The 22,403-nt window shown below is 41.4% G+C and overlaps 1 protein-coding gene across 2 annotated transcripts; it reads right to left on the bottom strand.

Moving 5' to 3' along the window:
* Positions 1-4,467: 4,467 nt before the first annotated feature.
* On the bottom strand, positions 4,468-21,617 carry LOC115138355 (uncharacterized). Of its 2 annotated transcripts, none has more exons than XR_010465375.1 (5): positions 21,430-21,617; positions 12,393-12,552; positions 7,906-8,064; positions 7,557-7,806; positions 4,468-7,465 (listed from the first exon to the last, which is right to left on the bottom strand). XR_010465375.1 is itself a non-coding variant. In XM_029675138.2 (5 exons), the coding sequence occupies exons 1-5, from the start codon at positions 21,430-21,432 to the stop codon at positions 5,559-5,561; spliced, it is 606 nt and encodes a 201-aa protein (XP_029530998.1). In that variant the 5' UTR covers positions 21,433-21,617; the 3' UTR covers positions 4,468-5,558. The 2 variants fall into 2 exon arrangements, 1 of the variants encoding a protein (XP_029530998.1); XM_029675138.2 differs by lacking the exon at positions 12,393-12,552 and having other exon boundaries at positions 4,468-5,563; positions 7,277-7,465.
* Positions 21,618-22,403: the final 786 nt, after the last annotated feature.

The following is a 22,403-nucleotide window of genomic DNA, read 5'->3' as shown; positions in this document are numbered from 1 at the left end:
ACAAATGGCATTACTCATCTCATATGTACATACTGTTTTCTATACTATTCAATGGTATCTCATTCACTTAATAATGTTTACATATCTTGCATTACACATCTCATATGTATAAAAGATTAGCATTTTGCCATGTCCTTTTAGTCTGTTTTGCCCTGTAGTCGCTGCCATTTTGGAAGCCTTCGTTAAGGCCTCTAGAAGGGCAAGCGATATAAAACACCAAATATTCATTAATATGCTATCATTTGTAAACACTTTATTTAGCAGCCAACCTGCTTGCACCATTCCCTTGTAATTACAGTAAAATACTGTGAAATACAAACCCCTCCCCTCAATGAATTTCAGAGCCCCACCTGTTTTGAGACCCATCTGTTAAGCCCTGATGACATGAATTCACATATCAGTTTGCAGGTGTTTAAGCCTAGCTCAGTGCTTTCAGTGGTGGTGGGGCAGCCAGTGGAAAATACGGAGCAGAGGGGTTGGTAATGTTCTCTAGTTGCGCCGTGATTGGCTCAGTGTTCTGTCACTCATGGGGACACTACGTCACCGCCACATCTACGGATAGAGCTCGAAAATTCAAGCCCCTTGGGTGATGCCATGGAGTTACAGTAGAAGTGCCCATCCAAGAAGGCTCAAGGTCATTGGCAACAGATAAAATGACATCAAATGACGTTATATCTACCGTAGCTTTGATTGGACTGATCTTGTCAACATCAGAATTTCTAAATCTTAGCTAGCAGTCATCATCATGAAACAAATTGACAATCTACTGGCAAATCCTTTTCAATCCTTGAAGAGAAATGATAGATAAAACGTATCAGTGCTCATCGGCCATTAGACATAAACATTACACAACAAGTTGGAAATCGCAAATTCAACAATGAGTGGTTTGGAAGGAATCAGTGGCTGACTGCAAGTGTTGCAAAGCAATCACTAGCCTGCCATTCAGTGGAGTGGGTGTGTTGTCCAAGTCTGTATTTAAAGGTCTATTTTACAAGGTTAAAAGGATAAACATATAACACAGTGGGACATAAAAGGTAGAATACATTTGCTATGCTGTCAATCCAGCATGACTTCTGCCGTGTTCAAAACAACTGTAAACTCGGAATTGGGTAATCTCAGACTTCAATGAGTTCAAGGCAACTGGGAAATTAGCTCTGACTGGGAAAAAACGTTTTGAACGGTCATCCATTTCGGAATTCCAAGTCGGGAACTCTGGCCTCTTTCTAGAGCTCTGACGTGAAGATCACTGATGTCATGATTACATTTTTTTTTTAAATTACCCCCCGAGTTTCCCAGTTGTTTTGAAAGCACCATAAATCCAGAGAATGACAGACTTTGATGATAAAATTTGCCCACGAAGGACTGCCGCGCCACCTTCCTGTTCAAGTGAGCACAGCACAACAAGGTGAGTCCAAAAATGTATTGTATGCTGCTGCATAAATGATGTGATATGCCAGGGAAATATGTATACTGTAGCTAAGAAAGTATTACTAAGTGTATGTTGTGTAGTAAGATGTTAGTAGCCCATGTGCCTCAACCTATTCATTTTGTCCATTTACCCCTCTTAATTTTGCCTACTGTTCTGACTTGGTGGTGCACATGTAGCCTATTTTAGAGAAATGTAATCATTGAATATTGTAAGAGCTGCTTAAATGCCTCCTTTATTTATCTTAAGGTTCTGACTTGGTGTACAGGGAGAACACTGTAAGAACGGCCCATATTCTGAATTCTGTCACTGTACATTTCAAAAGTGCTGAAAATCGTTATATTGACATTATCTGTCCTAGCTAGCTCATTGTCTTAATCGAAATTACAGATACTCTAATGCCATAGTTTGTACATCTTAATTGTCAGTAGAAACCACATTTATTTAGGCAAGTCAGCCATGTTTAAAAAAAAAGAAGATAAATGCAGTAAATTGGGCTGAATTTACTGTTTAGTTGCCAGGTAAGGCTCTGCTGATAGCCAGGAGTAACAGTTTGTGGGCACCGTTTGTCACCGTTATAATGTAATTATTGTATTGTGTTGTGGCTTTGCTGGCATGTGCCCCCCAAAAATATTTGCGTTTGCCACACCAGGGTTTACATGCTAAAATCGCCACTGATTACTGTAGGTGTACTGTAATATGAAATACAGAATTTTAGTTGCCACTGAGCCTGTAAGCTACTGTCAAATTCACGGTAACCCATTTCCAGTGTATATATAGATGTCTTAGCCTACCTCTTTAGGTAACAAATTCAATGCAGTTTAGAATATATTTTGTTAATGAATGATGGGTTAATATGCATAAGCTTCTAACGTTTAACCTCTGTCTTCACTCTTGCACAATGCGCACCTGCTCTCTGGTGGCCTCTCTCCTTAGGTCTTGTGGAGTCCCATCAAAAATTTGGATTGGAATAGTTTGTTGATAAAAAAAAAGTTTGAATGACTTATACTAATAGACTATTGGAAGAGGGAAGCAAGCTTGCTCCTTGCTGAATGTTAAAAACGGCAACCAAAATAACTCGCGGGGAGTTTTAAATGAGAGAACGAGCGATGGCGATAGTCTATATGAGTTATATATTCAAACCCATAACAGTTAAATATGTCTGAAGAGAAGTGAACGCCGTCTGCATATTATTGTAATCGTATATTATTGGTATGATGAAGATGAGCAAAACGAAACGTGCTGAATTTAACTGTTGAGAGCGAGGACAGAACGAAGCAACAAAGAGGTGGTATGTACGTCGCACAATATTAGGAGAAATACTATGAAAGGTAGGCCTACTAATTAGACAAATGTAAAATAGGCCCGATAATTTTTTTTTGTACCAGCCGTCCCCAGTAAAATGGTCCAGCACTTAAATATAAACAATGGGCATGGCTGGCGGCCATGGTCCTGTTTCTTTATGACTTCTGCGCTATCTGTTTATCTACACTGAACCAAAAAATATAAATGCAACATGTAATGTGTTGGTCCCATGTTTAATGAGCTGAAATAAAATATCCCAGAAATGTTTCACATATGCACAAAAAGCTAATCTCCTAAAATGTGTTTACATCCCTGTTAGTGTGCGTTTCTCCTGATGATACACCTGACAGGTGACATTCTTTTTTATCTCTGCTTTGCACATTATTCCACTGCAAATCTACCATTCCAGTGTTTCACTTGCTATATTGTATCTACTTTGCCACCATGGCCTTTTTTTTGCCTTTACCTCCCTTATCTCACCTCATTTGCTCACATCGTATATAGACTTATTTATTCTGTATTATTGACTGTATGTTTGTTTTACTCCATGTGTAACTCTGTGTTGTTGTATGTGTCGAACTGCTTTGCTTTATCTTGGCCAGGTCGCAATTGTAAATGAGAACTTGTTCTCAACTTGCCTACCTGGTTAAATAAAGGTTAAATAAATAAATAAAAAGGTGTGGCATATCAAGAATCTGATTAAACAGCATGATCATTACACAGGTGCGTGCACCTTGTGCTGGGGACAGTAAAAGGCCACACTAAAATGTGCAGTTCTGTCACACAACACAATGCCACAGACATCTCAAGTTGAGGGAGCATGCAATTGGCATGCTGACTGTAGGAATGTCCACCAGGGCTGTTGACAGATAATGGAATGTTAATTTCGCGAGCCGAAGCCGCCTCCAAAGTCGTTTTTAGAGACTTTGGTAGTATGTCCAACCGGCCTCACATCCGCAGACCACATGTATAGCGTTGTGTAGGTGAGCGGTTTGCTGATGTAAACATTGTGAACAGAGTGCCTCAAGTGATTGGGAGTCCCATAGGGCGGCGCACAATTGGCCCAGTATCGTCCGGGTTTGGCCATCATTCTTAACTGACTTGCCTAGTTAAATAAAGGTTAAATACATTTTTTAAATAAATCCCAGTCATGTGAAATCCATAGATTAGGGCCTAATTTATTTAAATTGACTGATTTCCTCATCTGAACTGTAACACAGTAAAATCTTTCATTTATATTTTTGTTCAGTATAGTATGATGCATTGATGAGCAAGGCCAATGATGCCTGTATTCAATAACAATAGTTTGCATATTGAGCTAAATGTAGGGTTATATTCAATCCACATCACAGAAGTTCAGTTTTACAGCGTGATTGAAATTTAAAGGCAATGTTACCTCTTTAGCGGAGACCGCATTCACGGTAAACACTGCAGATGTATTTTTGAAGTGGAAACGTCTAGGAGCAACAATTTCTCCAGACACTAAGTGGTAGGCCACACAGCTCACAAAACGGGACAGCTGAAGTGCCTAGCATGTAAAATCGTCTATCTTTGGTTGCAACACGACTGAGTTCCAAACTGCTTCTGGAAGAAACATCAATCAGCAAAATAACTGTTTGTCGGGAGCTTCATGAAATGAGTTTCCATGGCCAGCAGCTGCACACAATCCCAAGATCACCATGTGCAATGCCAAGTGTCGGCTGGAGTGGTGTAAAGCAGGCACTGTAGTGACTGAGTAAAATACAAATGACTTTTTTAATTAAAAAGTGAACGTGTTTTATCAATTTGTATACAAATACTTTGATTATATTGCAATTGGTTAATCTCTTAAATTGTTTTCACTGGGGGGAGGGGGGCACAGTAAGCAGCAAAATAACTAACATTTTCAGGAGTCAAGAGGGCACATAAAGCAGGATTTGAATATTGTACAGCACGGTTTCAGACAAATATATTGGCATCCTTGCAGCCGTTTTTATCTCAATATTACATTTCTAGATAACAATTAAGTACCTTACTGTGATTATTTGTGAGCATTTTAAATGAAAACAAGCAAAAATAGTTTCATAGCAAAGACTCATTTCTCAAGCAAGAATTTTGCTAGGACTGTCTGGGAGTGGTCTTTGTGGGGAGTGTAAAACTGAAAACAAGCTGTTATTGGCAGAGAGGTTTGGAACTATTTCTTATTGGTCTATTAACCCATTTACTGCCTGGTGATGTCACCAGAGGCCAGAACTCCATCCCATTAAAACAGGTTGAAATTTCAGGCGGTCTTTTCTTTTTAGTAGCTCTTACGCTAAAAGGGCATTATCATTTTCACAATTTCAGTATTATTCCAACCTCAGTGTGGAAATATATATAAATATATATAAAACACATGAAAATCACTTTTCTGACTGCACTGCACTCAAATAACTCCATAATGTTTGGCCACAGCTTACTGGATTTTCAACATTGCAGAACCAATTTTGTTCAATTTACAATTTTAATTGAGAAAATAAAAGATAAATGGCATCGACACCCTGGAGCTACTTGGTTGCACATCCTTTGGCAAAGTTAACTGCAGACAAACACTTATTATAACCATCGATGAGCTTGCTGCACCTTTCAACTGGATGTTTGGCCCACTTTTTAGTAGCAAAGTGCTCTAATTCTTCAATGTTTGAGGGTAACCTGCAGCAACCTCTGTTTCAACTCTCACCATAGGTTTTAGTTTACGTTGTGATTCAGATCAGGAATCTTGGCTGGCCACTCCAGAACAGTCTCTTCTTGAACCATTCCTGGGTGCTTTGTGTGTTTTTGTTGGGGTCGTTGTACTGCTGGAACACCATCAACCTTCAATGGAGACCACATTTTTTGGACACTGGGTTTAACATTGGACTCCAAAAACACCTGATAACCTGCAGATTTCATGATGCCTTGCGCACCCTCAAGGCCCCCAATACCAGAGGCAGCAAAGCAACCCCACAGCATTATCAAACCTTCCCCATCTTTGATTGTAGGGAAGATGTTCTTTTCATTGAATGCTTAAAACACAGGAAAAAAACATCTTATTCTATGTCCATATTGAGGAAAATCTTGTTAGTAACTGCTTATATGAGGCAGGGCTGTACATACCAAAGATCAATACATTACCGATCGAAATATGATTTAGCGGGCAACCTGCTGCTACACATGACTGGTCTGTAATCAGTGCACAAATGATTCCTAAGCATCTTCACACACCTCTTGCGCAACGGGAGAATCTCTGTTGAAATAGCTTAATCCGGGACTAGTTCTGGGAAACTGGCCCTGTGTCGTACACTGCCACCTAAATAGCAAAGAATAAATCAACGCATAACGACACCTTTCAAGGGTTTTCTCCAGTGCGTGTTCTCTGGTGTATGAAGGGGATCCTAATGCTGAACATCTCAGTTCACACTACTAACTGTGATACAAAGCCCCTTTCCAGTATCAACCGACTCAACAATGTCTTGCTAGGATTGACAATGAGAAATGTAGCACGTTATTTCATTGTGTTCTTCTTAGTCGTCTTCTTCAGTGGTGAGATTTTCAATTTGTGTTGTTTTTCCCGGTGGTACTTCAAACTTTGCAGGTGTGGGTAGCCCCTCCCACATTCACAGCATGAGTAAGGCAACTCGCCTGTGTGCACTCTCTGATGAGCTGTTAGCTGAACTTTTGCACTGAAGCGTTTTTCACAATCAGGGCAAGGGAATGGTTTCTCTCCTGTGTGCATTCTCTGATGAATTTTTAGATCAGTTGATGTATAGCATCGTTTCTCACAAAAGGAGCAGGAGTATGGCTTGTCTCCAGTATGTACTCGCTGGTGTGCTATGAAGTTGCTGCCTCGTGCGAATTCCTTCCCACAGACAGAGCATTTGTACGGTTTCTGTCCAGTGTGTGATCTTTGATGAATTGTTAAGTAACGTTTTAAGGTAAAACTCTTCCCACAGTCAGAGCAGTTAAAAGCCTTCTCTCCGATATGTATTTGCTGGTGTGTTTGTAAACTAAATTTCTCAGGGAAACCTTTTCCACACTGTTGACAGGAGAAAGGTTTTTCTCCAGTATGTGTAAGTTGATGTCTTCGTAATCGAGAAAGTACAGAAAAACTCTTCCCACAGTCAGCACAGTGGTGAGGTTTAACTCCTGAATGTACCCGCTCATGCAATTTCAATTCAGCTGATGTAGTAAAGCACTTCTCGCAGCCAGAGCAGTGGAAGGGTTTTTCTCCAGTGTGAATTCGTTGGTGTATCTTAAAGTAACTCGCCTGAGAGAAATTCTTCCCACAGTCAGAGCAGTAATAAGGCTTCTTTTCAGTATGAATTTTCATGTGAACTTTTTGGTGTAATTTAAAACTGTCAGGACGTGAAAAACATTGATCACATTCAGAGCATTGGTAAGGCTTTTCTCCAGTGTGCTGTCGCAGGTGCACATTAAAATAACCAGGCTGAGCAAAATCCTTCCCACAATAAGGGCAGTGGTAAGGCTTCTCTCCAGTGTGAATTCTCTGATGTACTTTTAGATCATTTGATGTTTTGAAACTCTTACCACACTGAGAGCAGTGGTGAGGTCTTTTTGTTTTGTTGGCATCCTTTAGTTTAAGATCTGTTGCAGATGAGTTCCCGCCAAGCTCTCCTGGAGCAGAGATCTCTCCATGTTCGGTTGATGTAGATGAATTCTCTCCAAGCTCTCCATGTTGGTTGGGCTTTACACCTGTGTGAGGAAGAGGGTCTTGGGCTACACAGAGAAGAGAGTCAGCATCAAGTTCATCAACACAAGTCAAATATAACCAAATGCATAATAAGGGTTTGCAAATTTGATCAAATACCTGGATGAGATGATCCTCTGCTATCAACAACCTCCACTTGAATAGATTGTGCATTTGGCCCAAGCTTCTTTCTGCAGTCCTCCAGCTGTACTCGAACTCTCTTGAGAGGCAGTAGTGTCCACTGAGCTCCACTGTTACAGCCAGGACTCAGTGATTTCCTGCAGTCTCCCAGTAGTACTGTTACCCACTTGAGGGGCATATTGGGCTCAGGTTGGTGGGGAAGAGACATGCTGGAAATGTCCTCACAATCCTAAAATAAACACAACATAAACAGAGTGTAGGTGGTGTTGAATGGACTAATAAACACTGACAAACTACATCACTTGGTAATGTAGGCTTCCTACGCTACCTCCTCCAGTTTCATAGACTCTGCATTTGGCCCCAGCAGATTAATGCAGTCTTCCAGCAGCAGTGCAAGAGTTCCACCGTTACAATCAGGAGCCAGTGACTTTGTAGGTTCGGGATCAGGGTGGTGGGGAAGAAACATGCTGGCACTGTCCTCACAATCCTAGAATAATGACAACAGATATTATGTAGATGGGTCAAGTTCAATATCTGTATACAACACACACTAGATTTATGAAAAGGTGTAGTAGCAAGTGGGACAGTTCAATATAAACAAAAACATGTATGATGTGTAACTGTTAGTCATTTTAAGTGTTTCTCATGGTTGCAAAGGCAAGGAACGTAAATGCCACCGCAAATCAAGAACAACCCAAGTCTTTCCCTCCTACACTGCCCTGCCTCCCCCTCTGCCACCCTCCTGATTAGTGCAGTGAGCTAGCAACCATTTTGAAAAGAAGGTTTAGAGTCGACATCCGATCCTCGTTTGCTAAGTCAACGAACACAACGCTAGTTCTGCTCACACTGCCCTACCCTGTGCTCTGACCTCTTTCTCCCTCTCTCTCCAGATGAAATCTCGCGTCTTGTAATGACTGCTAGCTAGCCGCCGAATAACAGCACAGTAGAAACTATTACACTCAACAACCTGCCCCAACTTGACCCTATCCCTCTCCTCTCTTCTCCAGACCATTTCCGGAGATTCTTCTCCCTTACCTCACCTCGCTCATCAACTCATCCCTGACCGCTGGCTACGTCCCTTCCGTCTTCAAGAGAGCGAGAGTTGCACCCCTTCTGAAAAACACTCGATCCCTCCGATGTCAACAACTACAGACCAGTATCCCTTCTTTCTTTTCTCTCCAAAACTCTTGAACGTGCCGTCCTTGGCCAGCTCTCCCGCTATCTCTCTCAGAATGACCTTCTTGATCCAAATCAGTCAGGTTTCAAGACTAGTCATTCAACTGAGGACTGCTCTTCTCTGTATCACGGAGGCGCTCCGCACTGCTAAAGCTAACTCTCTCTCCTCTGCTCTCATCCTTCTAGACCTATCGGCTGCCTTCGATACTGTGAACCATCAGATCCTCCTCTCCACCCTCTCCGAGTTGGGCATCTCCGGCGCGGCCCACGCTTGGATTGCGTCCTACCTGACAGGTCGCTCCTACCAGGTGGCGTGGCGAGAATCCGTCTCCTCACCACGTGCTCTCACCACTGGTGTCCCCCAGGGCTCTGTTCTAGGCCCTCTCCTATTCTCGCTATACACCAAGTCACTTGGCTCTGTCATAACCTCACATGGTCTCTCCTATCTGCAGCAACCTTCTCCTCCCTCCTGAATCCTCCTCCCTCTCTGCAGATGACTTCGGCCAACCATTTTGAAAAGAAGGTTGACATCCGATCCTCGTTTGCTAAGTCAAAACGACACCGCTGGTTCTGCTCACATTGCTATGCAGACGACACACAATTAATCTTCTCCTTTCCCCCTTCTGATGACCAGGTGGCGAATCGCATCTCTGCATGTCTGGCAGACATATCAGTGTGGATGACGGATCACCACCTCAAGCTGAACCTCGGCAAGACGGGCTGCTCTTCCTCCCGGGGAAGGACTGCCCGTTCCATGATCTCGCCATCACGGTTGACAACTCCATTGTGTCCTCCTCCCAGAGCGCTAAGAACCTTGGCGTGATCCTGGACAACACCCTGTCGTTCTCAACTAACATCAAGGCGGTGGCCCGTTCCTGTAGGTTCATGCTCTACAACATCCGCAGAGTACGACCCTGCCTCACACAGGAAGCGGCGCAGGTCCTAATCCAGGCACTTGTCATCTCCCGTCTGGATTACTGCAACTCGCTGTTGGCTGGGCTCCCTGCCTGTGCCATTAAACCCCTACAACTCATCCAGAACGCCGCAGCCCGTCTGGTGTTCAACCTTCCCAAGTTCTCTCACGTCACCCCGCTCCTCCGCTCCTCCACTGGCTTCCAGTTGAAGCTCGCATCCGCTACAAGACCATGGTGCTTGCCTACGGAGCTGTGAGGGGGCGGCACCTCAGTACCTCCAGGCTCTGATCAGGCCCTACACCCAAACAAGGGCACTGCGTTCATCCACCTCTGGCCTGCTCGCCTCCCTACCACTGAGGAAGTACAGTTCCCGCTCAGCCCAGTCAAAACTGTTCGCTGCTCTGGCCCCCAATGGTGGAACAAACTCCCTCACGACGCCAGGACAGCGGAGTCAATCACCACCTTCCGGAGACACCTGAAACCCCACCTCTTTAAGGAATACCTAGGATAGGATAAAGTAATCCCTCTCACCCCCTCCCCCTGAAAAGATTTAGATGCACTACTGTTCCACTGGAGGTCATAAGGTGAATGCACCAATTTGTAAGTCGCTCTGGATAAGAGCGAACCGATGTCAAAGCTGACGTGCATACCTATATAACGTAGGTACGTGACGTAATGAGACAACCCAAAGGCGAAATCCATTAAAGCCAAGATAATGGGATTCATTGCCCTTGACAATCAACCATTCTCTGCTGTTGGCGATGTTGGCTTCCGCCGACTGGTCGAACACCGGTACACACTACCAAGTGCGCTATTTTTCAGATGTTGCCCTACTAGAGTTACACAGTAATAGCATCACTGCTATTAGCTTCACGACATACATACTATGGAACGCCATTTATGTCTTTGCGTGTGAAAAAAAGATACAGTAGCAGTCAAACCTGTACAAAAAAATCTGCAAACACTGGCCACGAACGATGTGTTTACAATACCGCGTTGGTAATAAAGCATCATTTTTTCGACCGCAATTTCTGGGGTAACTAGCTTTAGCTTAGTAACTAGCTAGCACAAATACAACCAGCCTGAAACAATGACCAGTAGAACCTGCAGTCATTTTCATTATTCTTAGCAATGATTAGGAATCCTTGTGAGTAAGTATTAGCTAGGATGCCACTTGTTGTTCGCCTATTGAAATTGAACTTCGGTTCATGAGAATAAATAGCTAGCCAGCTACTTAAGCCTGTTACCCAAAGCTAACGTTATAAGCAGCCAGCCGGCTTCATCTGGCTAGTGAGGCTGACCGCACTGGGGTTGTGAAGCAAGCCACAATAAGGATTAGGCACAATAGTGGAATTTGCGGGTTGCCTTCAAAATAAAAGTATGTAATTGACAGTAATGCAAATGAATACAAATAGAATTATGCCATACTTTTATTTTGAAGGCTAACCGCAAAGTCCACTATTGTGGCTAATCCTTATTGTGGTTAGCTTCACAGATGGGTCCGACCACCATTAATCAAATAAGAACTGTCTTATAAATGATGGTTATTTTAGATGACACCCAGCTATATAGTTAGCTAACTAAAAACATATGTCACATTATTTGACATGTCAAATAGTGTTATTTGAATTGTATCGTTTTTTTATGACAAACGGCATTCCATTGAAATCTTGGTTGAGAATGAAATGATTGAACAAATGAAAAACAAAACAAATAGGTTTTGATTATGTTTTACTGGTAATGGGGACATACGTAAATGCCAACAAAATAACTTTTTGGTCAGTGTGGGTGTGTGTGTGTAACCTTTATTTAACTAAGCAAGTCAGTTAAGAACAAATTCTTAACTGTAGTGACGCCTCTTGCGCCGAGAAGCACTGCCTTAGACCGCTGCATCCATGTGTGTTAACCATTTAACTATACTAGAATGCTTAAAAGGCCGCTAAAATTGTAAATAATCGGTATCGTTTTTTTTGGCAAGGAAAATATTGGATATCGGTGCTTCACTACTAGCAACCTAACGTTAGCTAGCTAATAAATCATATGAAGTAGTGCAACATAAGCTGTTACAGCTTGTGGATAGCTGTTGACATGCTGCTAGTGTTAAGGGTAAACAGCAAATTCTAGACCAATTTTTACTTGGTATTACTTTCTTCGTTATCAATTCGGAAACGCCCGTTTCTAGTTGCAGGTGGAACTCCAATAAAAAGTTAATATTCGCGAGGAGTTCCCTCACCATTTTAGCTGGAGGGCATCTCGCACTTCCCAACATATTTGCAGGAACTATCAGTTCTAAGCAATGCAGCCATGTGACCCAAACACATGCAAGAGGCATTTCTCACTGTACAAAAAGTGGATTTCATATTTTAATGAATTTTCAGTACCAAATTGAAAAACTGTTCAGACATTTATAAAGAGACAAGCTACTTCCGAATCGGGAACAAAGAAAGTATTGTCAAGTAAAGGTTAGTTGAAAAATGTATCCCGGTGCTTTGTATTAGCTACAGTATACAGTCGTGGCCAAAAGTTTTGAGAATTAAACAAATATGAATTTTCACAAAGTCTGCTGCCTCAGTTTGTATGATGGCAATTTGCACTCCAGAATGTTATGAAGAGTGATCAGATGACTTGCAATTCATTGCAAAGTCCCTCTTTGCCATGCAAATGAACTGAATCCCAAAAACCATTTCCACTGCATTTCAGCCCTGCCAAAAAAGGACCAGCTTACACCATGTCAGTGATTCTCTCGTTAACACAGGTGTGAGTGTTGACGAAGACAAGGCTGGAGATCACTCTGTCATGCTGATTGAGTTTGAATAACAGACTGGAAGTTTCAAAAGGAGGGTGGTGCTTGGAATCATTGTTCTTCCTCTGTCCACCATGGTTACCTGCAAGGAAACATGTGCCGTTATTATTGTTTTGCACAAAATGGGCTTCACAGGCAAGGATATTACTTCCAGTAAGATTGCACCTAAATCAACCATTTATCGGATCATCAAGAACTTCAAGGAGAGTGGTTCAATTGTTGTGAATAAGGCTTCAGGTCACCCAAGAAAGTCCAGCAAGCTCCAGGATCGTCTCCTAAAGTTGATTCAGCTGTGGGATCGGGGCACCACCAGTACAGAGCTTGCTCATGTATGGCAGCAGGCAGGTGTGAGTGCATCTGCACGCACAGTGAGGCGAAGACTTTGGAGGATGGCCTGGTGTCAAGAAGGGCAGCAAAGAAGCCACTTTGGTACAGGGATTGGACTGCTGAGGACTGGGGTAAAGTCATTTTCTCTGATGAATCCCCTTTCCTATTGTTTGGGGCATCTGGAAAAAAACTTGTCCGGAGAAGACAAGGTGTGCGCTACCATCAGTCCTGTGTCATGCCAACAGTAAAGCATCCTGAGACCATGCACGTGTGGGGTTGCTTCTCAGCCAAGGGAGTGGGCTCACTCACAAGTTTGCCTAAGAACACAGCCATGAATAAAGAACTGTACCAACACATCCTCCGAGAGAAACTTCTCCCAACCATCCAGGAACAGTTTGGTGATGAACAATGCCTTTTCCAGCATGATGGAGCACCTTGCCATAAGGAAAAAGTCAAGACAAACCTGCCTCAGTTACACCAGCTCTGTCAGGAGAACTTATTGTGAGAAGCTTATGGAAGGCTACCTGAAACTTTGACCCAAGTTAAACAATTTAAAGGCAATGCTACCAAATACTAATTGAGTGTATGTAAACTTCTGAATGTAATTAAAAAAATAAAAGCTGAAATAAATCACTCTCTGCTATTATACTGACATTTCACATTCTTAAAATAAAGTAGTGATCCTAACTGACCTAAGACAGGGAATATTTACTAGAATTAAATGTCAGGAATTGTGAAAAACTGAGTTTAAATGTATTTGTGTATGCAAACTTCCGACTTCAACTGTATGTAAATAAGGTATGTTTTTCATTTTTTATAAATTTGCAAACATTTCTAAAAACCCTGTTTTCGCTTTATAATTATGGGGTAGTATGTGTAGAATGAGGAGGTTTTTTATTTATTTAATCAATTTTAGAATAAGGCTGTAACGTAACAGCGATCCAATTACGGGACAATCGTTTAATTGCTGCTACTCCCCAATGGGCAGGCCTCCCGAGTGGCGCAGTGGTCTAAGGCACTGCATCCCTGTGCCACTAAAGATTCTGGTTCGAGTTCAGGCTCTGTCGCAGCTGGCCGCGACTGGGAGACCCATGGGGTGGCGCACAATTGGCCCAGTGTGGTCCGGGTTAGGGGAGAGTTTGGCAGGCCGGGATGTCCTTGTCCCATCGCGCTCTAGTGATGCCTGTGGCGGACCGGGCGCATGCACGCTGACACGGTCGCCAGGTGTACAGTGTTTCCTCCTACACATAGGTGCTTCTGGGTTAAGCGGCCGTTGTGTCAAGAAGCAGTGCGGGTCGTGTTTCGGAGGATGCACGGCTCTCAACCTTCGCCTCTACTGAGTCCGTAAAGAAGTTTCAGCGATGAGACAAGACTAACTACCAATTGGATACCACGAAATTGTGGAGAAAAGTCAAATGAAAAATTGTCAAATGTAATGATGCCCAGCATGTGCAGTAAGGCAAGAAACAGCATGCCTTTTTCAAATCATAGTGACAACTAAAGTGGCCAAATAACTCAAAAGGTAACGTATCGGCCTAAGACCCCTGGAACACGGTTAGAGAGCACATAGCCTACAGGGCCTAGTGAAACGTGTTCCTATAAGCCCAGTCATTGACCAATGGCATGTGAAAACAGAGTTTTGACAGGCAACTATTTAAAAGAGGATCCCAGCCATCTCGTGTAGATATATTTATTGCTCAATTCTTAAAATGAAGCACATTAAATCTGCTTTACAACCTGGTATACATAGCACGCGTGAGTTTCAAGTTTGGAGAAGCCAATTTTCACCATAAATATGCACCTTTATAAAAAAGCATTGCATGCATTATCACATTGCAGACTTGTGTAAGATAGCCTAGTATTCCTAACATGATTAGATTTCGATCGTCATAATTTAGACTAATAATATAACTCAATCACTGTTCGTAACAAAAACAAAAAAGACCAAAGTGCGTATAGGGTATATCATATACGTTCCTTCTTTCTTAGCATGGAAAAAATGGGGCGGCAGGGTAGCCTAGTGGTTAGAGCGTTGGACTAGTAACCGGAAGGTTGCAAGTTCAAATCCCCGAGCTGACAAGGTACAAATCTGTCGTTCTGCCCCTAAACAGGCAGTTAACCCACTGTTCCTAGGCAGTCATTGAAAATAAGAATTTGTTCTTAACTGACTTGCCTAGTAAAATAAAGGTAAAAAAAATAATAATAAACACATTTCATGCAATTCTACTACACTTTACATGACTGGATACATTAGCAGAATCTTTTTTAATATGACAAATTACAGGGTAGCCTACTCTGCTGACACTGACAAACCTTTAAAAAAAAACAATGTGGTGCATATGACATGCCTACGAGAAGGGGAGACAAGTGGAATCTGGCATCCATCTAAACTGGAGGAGGAAAATATTGTAAAAAAAAAACAACTTAAGGAGCCCTGACCCAACAATGATGCTCAGTGAATATGCTCAGTGCGCACTCACAGGGGGCATTGCCGATCCTCTCCGCTGGCGCCAATAAGGTAGACTATACTGTTGTTTGCTCAATTCAATTGATAATTTTGATAATGAAAAAGACTAATGTCTTTTAGTTGTCTTCTCTTTACAACAATAAACTATGTTTTTCTGCAATTGTATTTAGAAATATTGTGATATGCCTGCTTTGGCCTCTACTTTTCACAGACAGTCGCAACTCAACAATAATCTGCCCAAATTGCATGCGCTGCCTTTCCTTCCAACTGTAGGCAATACGATTTAAAAATAAGCTAAATGATCCTCTGTGGCCAAATCATGCTTTAGTAGCCTATTTTGAATTATTGTATTTCTGTATAGATTGGAGTAGGCTATTAAAGGCTATATAATTTTGGAAACTTTATTTAATTTACTTTAGGAAAAGCTTACATTCCCCTAGCCTTTTGGACGCGCTGCCTATGCTGGCATATTAAAACAAGCGTAACATCCACTCGCTATTCGAATGCAGGCTACGGATTAGTTTTCTTTTGTGGGCCATTCTAAATAAAACATTATTCCACCTATAGGCTATATATAAAGACCAGATTAAATTAAATTGTTTGATGGGTGAGAATATTATCAAGTGCTTGTCATATTGTGACAGAGACTGATGAAGTGTGTGCAGCCTGTGCAAGAAACAAAGCAGAGCCCATGCCTTTCATGCAACATTTCTCAAATCATCATTAGTTGCATCATGCAACCTTAGAATGTATTAAAAAATCCAAGCATATAGCCTAACGTTTGTATCACAACTAAAGTTGCAAAGATAACAACAAAAAAACAGGTCCTATATGATTATTTTCAAGTTAACTGCTCAACACAGAACAGCTGCATGTGTGCAATCCCTCTGAAATAATTTGGAGAAAATATCCTTTTTATTTTATTCAGCTATGTTCAATTGTATTCTTCATACTATAAAATAATATACAATAATGCTAAAAGAACTGTGTTGGCTATATTAAATGGATTTGACTTTGTAAAATGTAGATGTATCAAAAGGTCAGGAGATGCTAAACGTGTTTATGTTAATTAATGGTATGTGAGACAGTTATTTGCATGACAATCACCGGCTGACAAAATGTCGTGACCACCACAACCGTAGTTAACACCATCATCTTTAATATGCTCACTAAAAAGTATTTGAAGATCTAAATGCAACTTCACATGAAACTGATTGAGATGAAATGATTGGCATGCAGATGGAGTCAGGACATTTCAGCAGTAAAATGTGAAGAATGTTGACAACATTTTGTATTTATGTAGGCTACACTAACCAGGTTTCCATCCAACCTTTTCATGCGAGTAAAGTACATGTCGGATAAAAAAAAATGTCACAAAAAGCTTGATGGAAATATGTTGGTAAACGTTCCAAATTTCGGCAAAAGAAATTATGCTTTACAAGGTGGGATTTTGTGTCGGTAAAATGAATTATGTGGAATGCTTTTATGATCAAATATTGATATAATAACCATCATATCGAAGTCAATTGGAGTTACGCAAATGTATTGTGTGGCCCTCCCACTACGACTCGGAAAGCATGCAGTTTCTTGGCAACAAATTAAATAAATTACGATGAACTTCACAGGGTGGTGAAAGTGCACAGTAATAAGCTTGACACTACTTTCCAATAAATAGAGGGTCTTATTCTGGTGACATGATGATCAATGCTTGGCTGCCATTTGACAAATTAAAATACATTTTGCCCATAATAATCTAGGGCTGGGCGATATGGCCAAAACATCATATCACAATATCTCTCTTATTTTTGACGATATTTTATGTTTTGGATTAATTAAAGTTCTAAATATGCTTTGAGTAGTTTATGACATTTAGGGTGGCAACACAAATAAGTGATTTCAATGGGGCTTTCTGATTGTTTTATACTGTTCAATCCAACTTCAAACTAAAATAATGTTCAGCATTTTCTAAAATGTCTGCATTTCTTGCACTTTCGTTATCATTTCCACACTGTACCACGCAGGGCTGCATATGGGTGTAGCTGATGTGAAACGGCTAGCTTAGTTAGCGGTGCGCGCTAAATAGCGTTTCAATCAGTGACGTCACTTGCTCTGAGACCTTGAAGTAGTAGTTCCCCATTGTTTCCAGGGGACCCTAATTAGATGTTACATTCCATGTTCTTACCTCATGTAGCTAGCTAAGCTAACATATTCATGTTTCACTTATTCCTCTCTGATTTAAGATACCATTGCAAACAATATGCTTATCTAGGCCTACACCAGCCATCTACGTTTGCTCCGATTTAGCAAACTAGCGATTAGCGGCTAACAATAGTCACAACAAACTAGCAGACATTTAGATACAAAAACGAATAGTGTACTTGTGGAAAGCAGCATTGTTTTCACCAACATCTTGTTGCATCTATCTGACCATGCAGAGTGAACGGCAAGAAAGTGCTTGTGACTCCGTGGTCGAGTAACTGCTCCTTCCTTGAGTGACAGGGCAGGGCCTGGGTTGGGAAGCGGAAAGACGACTCAAGTAGCGAACGGAGTAAACTATAAAAACGGACATTACATCCGCCTGAGTTCAATGTCACATTTAACAAACCAAACATTGAAATACCGTTACAGAAGGTAAAGTAAAAACCCAAACCGGTCCATGCATCAATACAGGGTATCTTGTCAGTGACAACGCGTCATTCAGGGCAGGTGGGGCTGGCCTATTTTGCATGTTATTTTGGTAATGACACGTGTCACATATCAGTATGTAAACAATGTAAAAAAAAAAGTGTGTGTGTGTGTATATATATATATACACACACACACACTGAATAGCAGGCTAGTGATTGCTTTGCAATGCTTGCAGTTAACATTCGCCACTCTCAAGGATTCCTTCCAAACTACTCATGGTAGAATTTGTGATTTCCAACTGTTGTGTAATGTTTATGTCCAATGGCCGATGAGCACCGATACGTTGTCTATAATTTCTCGCCATTATTTAACCATATGAAGGATTAAAAAGTATTTTCTAGTAGATTGTTGACTTGAATCATGATGATGACTGCTAGCTAAGATTTTGAAAGCATGATGTCAGTCCAATCAAAGCTACTGTACATATAACGTGATTTGGCGTCATTTTATCTGTGGCCAATGACCTCGAGCCTTCTTGGATGGGCACTTCTAATGTAACTCTATGTCAGCAACCAAGGGGCTAGAATTTTCTAGCTTTACCCATAGACTTGGCGGTGACGAGGTGTCCCTATGAGTGACAGAACACTGAGTCAATCACAGTGCAATGCTCCATATTTACTGCTGGCTTGCCCCACCACCACAGAATGCACTGAGCTAGGCTGAAACACCTGCATTTTGGAGCTGCCTTACTCAAGAAAGCAAAAAAGACACCATGTTTGTGTGTGGCTTTATTAACTCAATTTTATATATATTTATAAAATTGAGTTATGTAATATGCCAGGGAGATATGTGTACTGTAGCTAAGAAAGTAATACTAAGTGTATGTTGTGTAGTAAGATGTTAGTAGCCCATGTGCCTCACCCTAATAATTTGGTCTATTTACCCCTCTTAATTTCACCTACTGTTCTGACTTGCTGGTGCACATGTAGCCTATAACCTGTTTTAGAGAAATGTAATCATCAAATATTGTTAGAGCTTTCATTGTCTGCTATGTGCCTCCTTTATTTATCCTAGGGTTCTGACTTAGTGTACAGTGAGAACACTAAGAACGGCCCATGTTCTGAATTCTGTCGCTGTACATTTCAAAAGTGCTAAACAAATAGTTATATTGACTGCGTCCATCCTAGCTCGCTCATTAATGTCTTACTTGTCGTCCCCTTATGCCATAGTTTGTACATCTCAATTTTCATTAGAAACCACATTTGTTTAAGCATGTCATCCATATCAGCTATGTTAAAAAAAAAAGGCAGTAAAGGAGGCCAAATTAAGTGTTTTGCAGCCACACAAGGCTCCACTGATAGCTAGGTGTAGCCATGGTAAGATGTTTGTGGGCACCGTTTGTCACCGTTATAGTACAATTAATGTATTGTTTAGTGTTGTGGCTTTGCTGGCATGCATCCCACTTTTTTCCCCCTCCCACCAAGATTTACATGCCAAAATCAGCACGGTATATAGTAAAATACAGTATCCTGCCCAGCCCTGTAATGATATCATCATGTGGGTAGCCTACCCACACTGCATCTGCAAGCTGTTGGCTACAGCACACGTGCCAAGAACAGTGTGCACATTCGCTATATTAGTAGAGTTGAAAATGTAATGAAACCCCATTAACATGTATTTCCTATTGTAACCACAAAAGTTATTTTTATGTACACTACGTCATCATGAACACCTCCAAAACAAATGTTTTTTTGTGTGATTACTACCTCTGAGGGTTTAGCGCTTGAGGTAGTCACCTCATATACAAGTAGTTGGGAGTATGGCTAGATGGTACACTGTCCTGTCAGCACATATCAAAGCTGCAGGCTAAAGTTAAACCTAGACTTGGTTTCCTCTATCGGGTCCTCTCAAGCAGCTAGATGTTCTTTTACCATCAGATTTGCCACCAATGCTCCTTATAGGACACATCACTGCACTCTATACTCCTCTGAAAACTGGTCATCTCTGTATACCTGTCACAAGACCCACTGGTTGATGCTTATTTATAAAACCCTCTTAGGCCTCACTCCCCCCATCTGAGATATCTACTGCAGCCCTCATCCTCCACATACAACACCCATTTTGCCAGTTACATTCTGTTAAAAGGTCCCCAAAGCACACACATCCCTGGGTTGCTCCTCTTTTCAGTTCGCTGCAGCAAACACTCAAACAGGACAGTTGTATCTCAATCTCTTCATTCAAAGACTCAATCATGGACACTCTTACTGAAAGTTGTGGCTGCTTTGCGTGATGTATTGTTGTCCCTACCTTCTTGCCATTTGTGCTGTTGTCTGTGCCCAACAATGTTTGTACCCTGTTTTGTGCTCCTGCCATGTTGTCATGTTGTGTTGCTGCCATGCTATGTTGTCATCTTAGGTCTCTTTATGTAGGGTTGTCTCTCGTCGCGATGTGTGTTTTGTCCTATATTTTTTATTTACATATATTTTTATTCCCAGACCCCATCCCCGCAGGAGGTCCTTTGCCTATTGGTAGGCGTCATTATCAATAAGAATTTGTTCCTAACTGACTTGCCTAGTTAAATAAAAGGTTACATTTAAAAAAATCACGGACAGCCCTTTATGTGCAAAAAGCACATTTTATGGAAACATCTCTGGTCGGTAAACGCGCATATTGTTTTTATGCGGGTTTCAGAATATTCGCAGTAAAATCTGGCGCCAATTAGATGGAAATTTAACTGTCCTGCAAAATCATCCTTTTGTCTTGCATTCTCTATTTTAAAATGTGGTCAATCTATGGAGGCTGAATGTAACTCTGAGCCGGATTGTATGCAATATATTGTAACTCATGCTGCGTTCAAAACAACTGCGAGCTCAGAAAACTCCCGACACCCGAGCGTTCAGAACTGGTAACTTGGGGGTAAAAAAAACTAGCTCCGAATAGGAAAAATCGATTTGAACGGTCATCCAACTTGGGCCTCTTTCTAGAACTCCTACTTTCCGACCTGAAGATCAGAGGTTATGATTTGACCTCGTATTTTGCAGAGTTCCAAGTTGTCTTGAACATGGCATCTGAGCCAGAAACTATGCAGCATTTAACTCAGATCTGCATGCGATACCGTTCCTGGATGTAGCATCTAGCTCAGTGTTACAGCCTCTATTGGCCAACCCAAAGACAACTGTTGCATACCCTTCATTCCGTTACATACCATTGCTTCCTATCATCTCGCAAATCTCCGTTTTGAACGACTGACTTTATTACCAACATTATACTGTCAATTTTGACACTAGAATGAATGTTTGACTCATATCGATGGCTCATAGGCCACTTTCAAAACAAGAAGTAGCTTTTAGGTGCAGTCGCTCTTTAAAGCGGAGGAAGACGCAAAGCATTACAGTAGCTACATGAACTAACGTTAACTGTACGTAGCCATAATCTCATGCTGAAGCTAGCTAACGCAAGCGAACCATAATCTTGCAAAAACGAACGGAAACTGTTGCTGTGTTGGCACAAAACGGGCTACATATGCTGTTTGCTTACCATGTTATTGAATTAGCTGTATCCTTTTTTCCCCCTCCTTTTTTGAAGGGTCGTTTCACGTTTGTAGCTAGTTATGTTATGAGGTGCGTAATACTATCCAAATTAAAGTTTGAAACCTCTCTGGCTCACTGAGGTATACTATCTCTATGAACACTCTGGCTAGGCCACGAAATGAAAAGCATTCTGCGCATGCTCCGAACCTGATTTTTCTTCTGGGGAGAAGCGTGTCGGTTGGCATGGCTTGTGATGCATTACCGCCACCTACTGGACTGAAGTGTGGATGGTTGATGGAAGCCTTCTTTTGTATAGTGTTTATGATACATTATTTTAACATTAAAATACATTTCACAACACATTAAGTGCGTCCTCTCTACCATCTTGCACTTATGAGCTTAGATGGTTCTCAAATTAATTAGTTATCTGCATATAAACTACTAGCACACAACTCGGACACCCATGCATACCCCACAAGACATGCCACCAGAAGTCTATAACAGACATAAAAGTAGTGTGCACAATTTGTCTTCTATTTATAGAGGACAAAAATGTCCTGTTTCTATAGAGGAAGCCTAGCTTGATTTTTAGCTGTTTACAAAGTTCGTCAATATGCATTTTAAAAGACAATTTATCATCAAACCATATCCCTAAGTATTTAAAACTTCTTCAGGATCGGTGGGTTCCCTGCGGGACAGTTGAGCTAACGTAGGCTAATGCGATTAGCATTAGCCTACGAGAACATTTCCCAGGACATAGGCATATCTGAAATTGGCAGAAAGCTTAAAGTTTTGTGAATCTAACTGCACTGTCCAATTTACAGTAGCTATTACAGTGAAAGAATACCATGCTATTATTTGAGGAGAGTGCACAGTTTTGAGCATGAAAAGTTATTAATAAACAAATTAGGCACATTTGAGCAGTCTTGATACAACATTTTGTACAGAAATGCAATGGTTCATTGGATCAGTCTAAAACTT

The sequence above is a fragment of the Oncorhynchus nerka genome, linkage group LG12 (genome assembly GCF_034236695.1).
Source record: "Oncorhynchus nerka isolate Pitt River linkage group LG12, Oner_Uvic_2.0, whole genome shotgun sequence".
Taxonomy (NCBI): domain Eukaryota; kingdom Metazoa; phylum Chordata; class Actinopteri; order Salmoniformes; family Salmonidae; genus Oncorhynchus; species Oncorhynchus nerka.
This window is presented reverse-complemented; position numbering and strand designations above follow the sequence as displayed.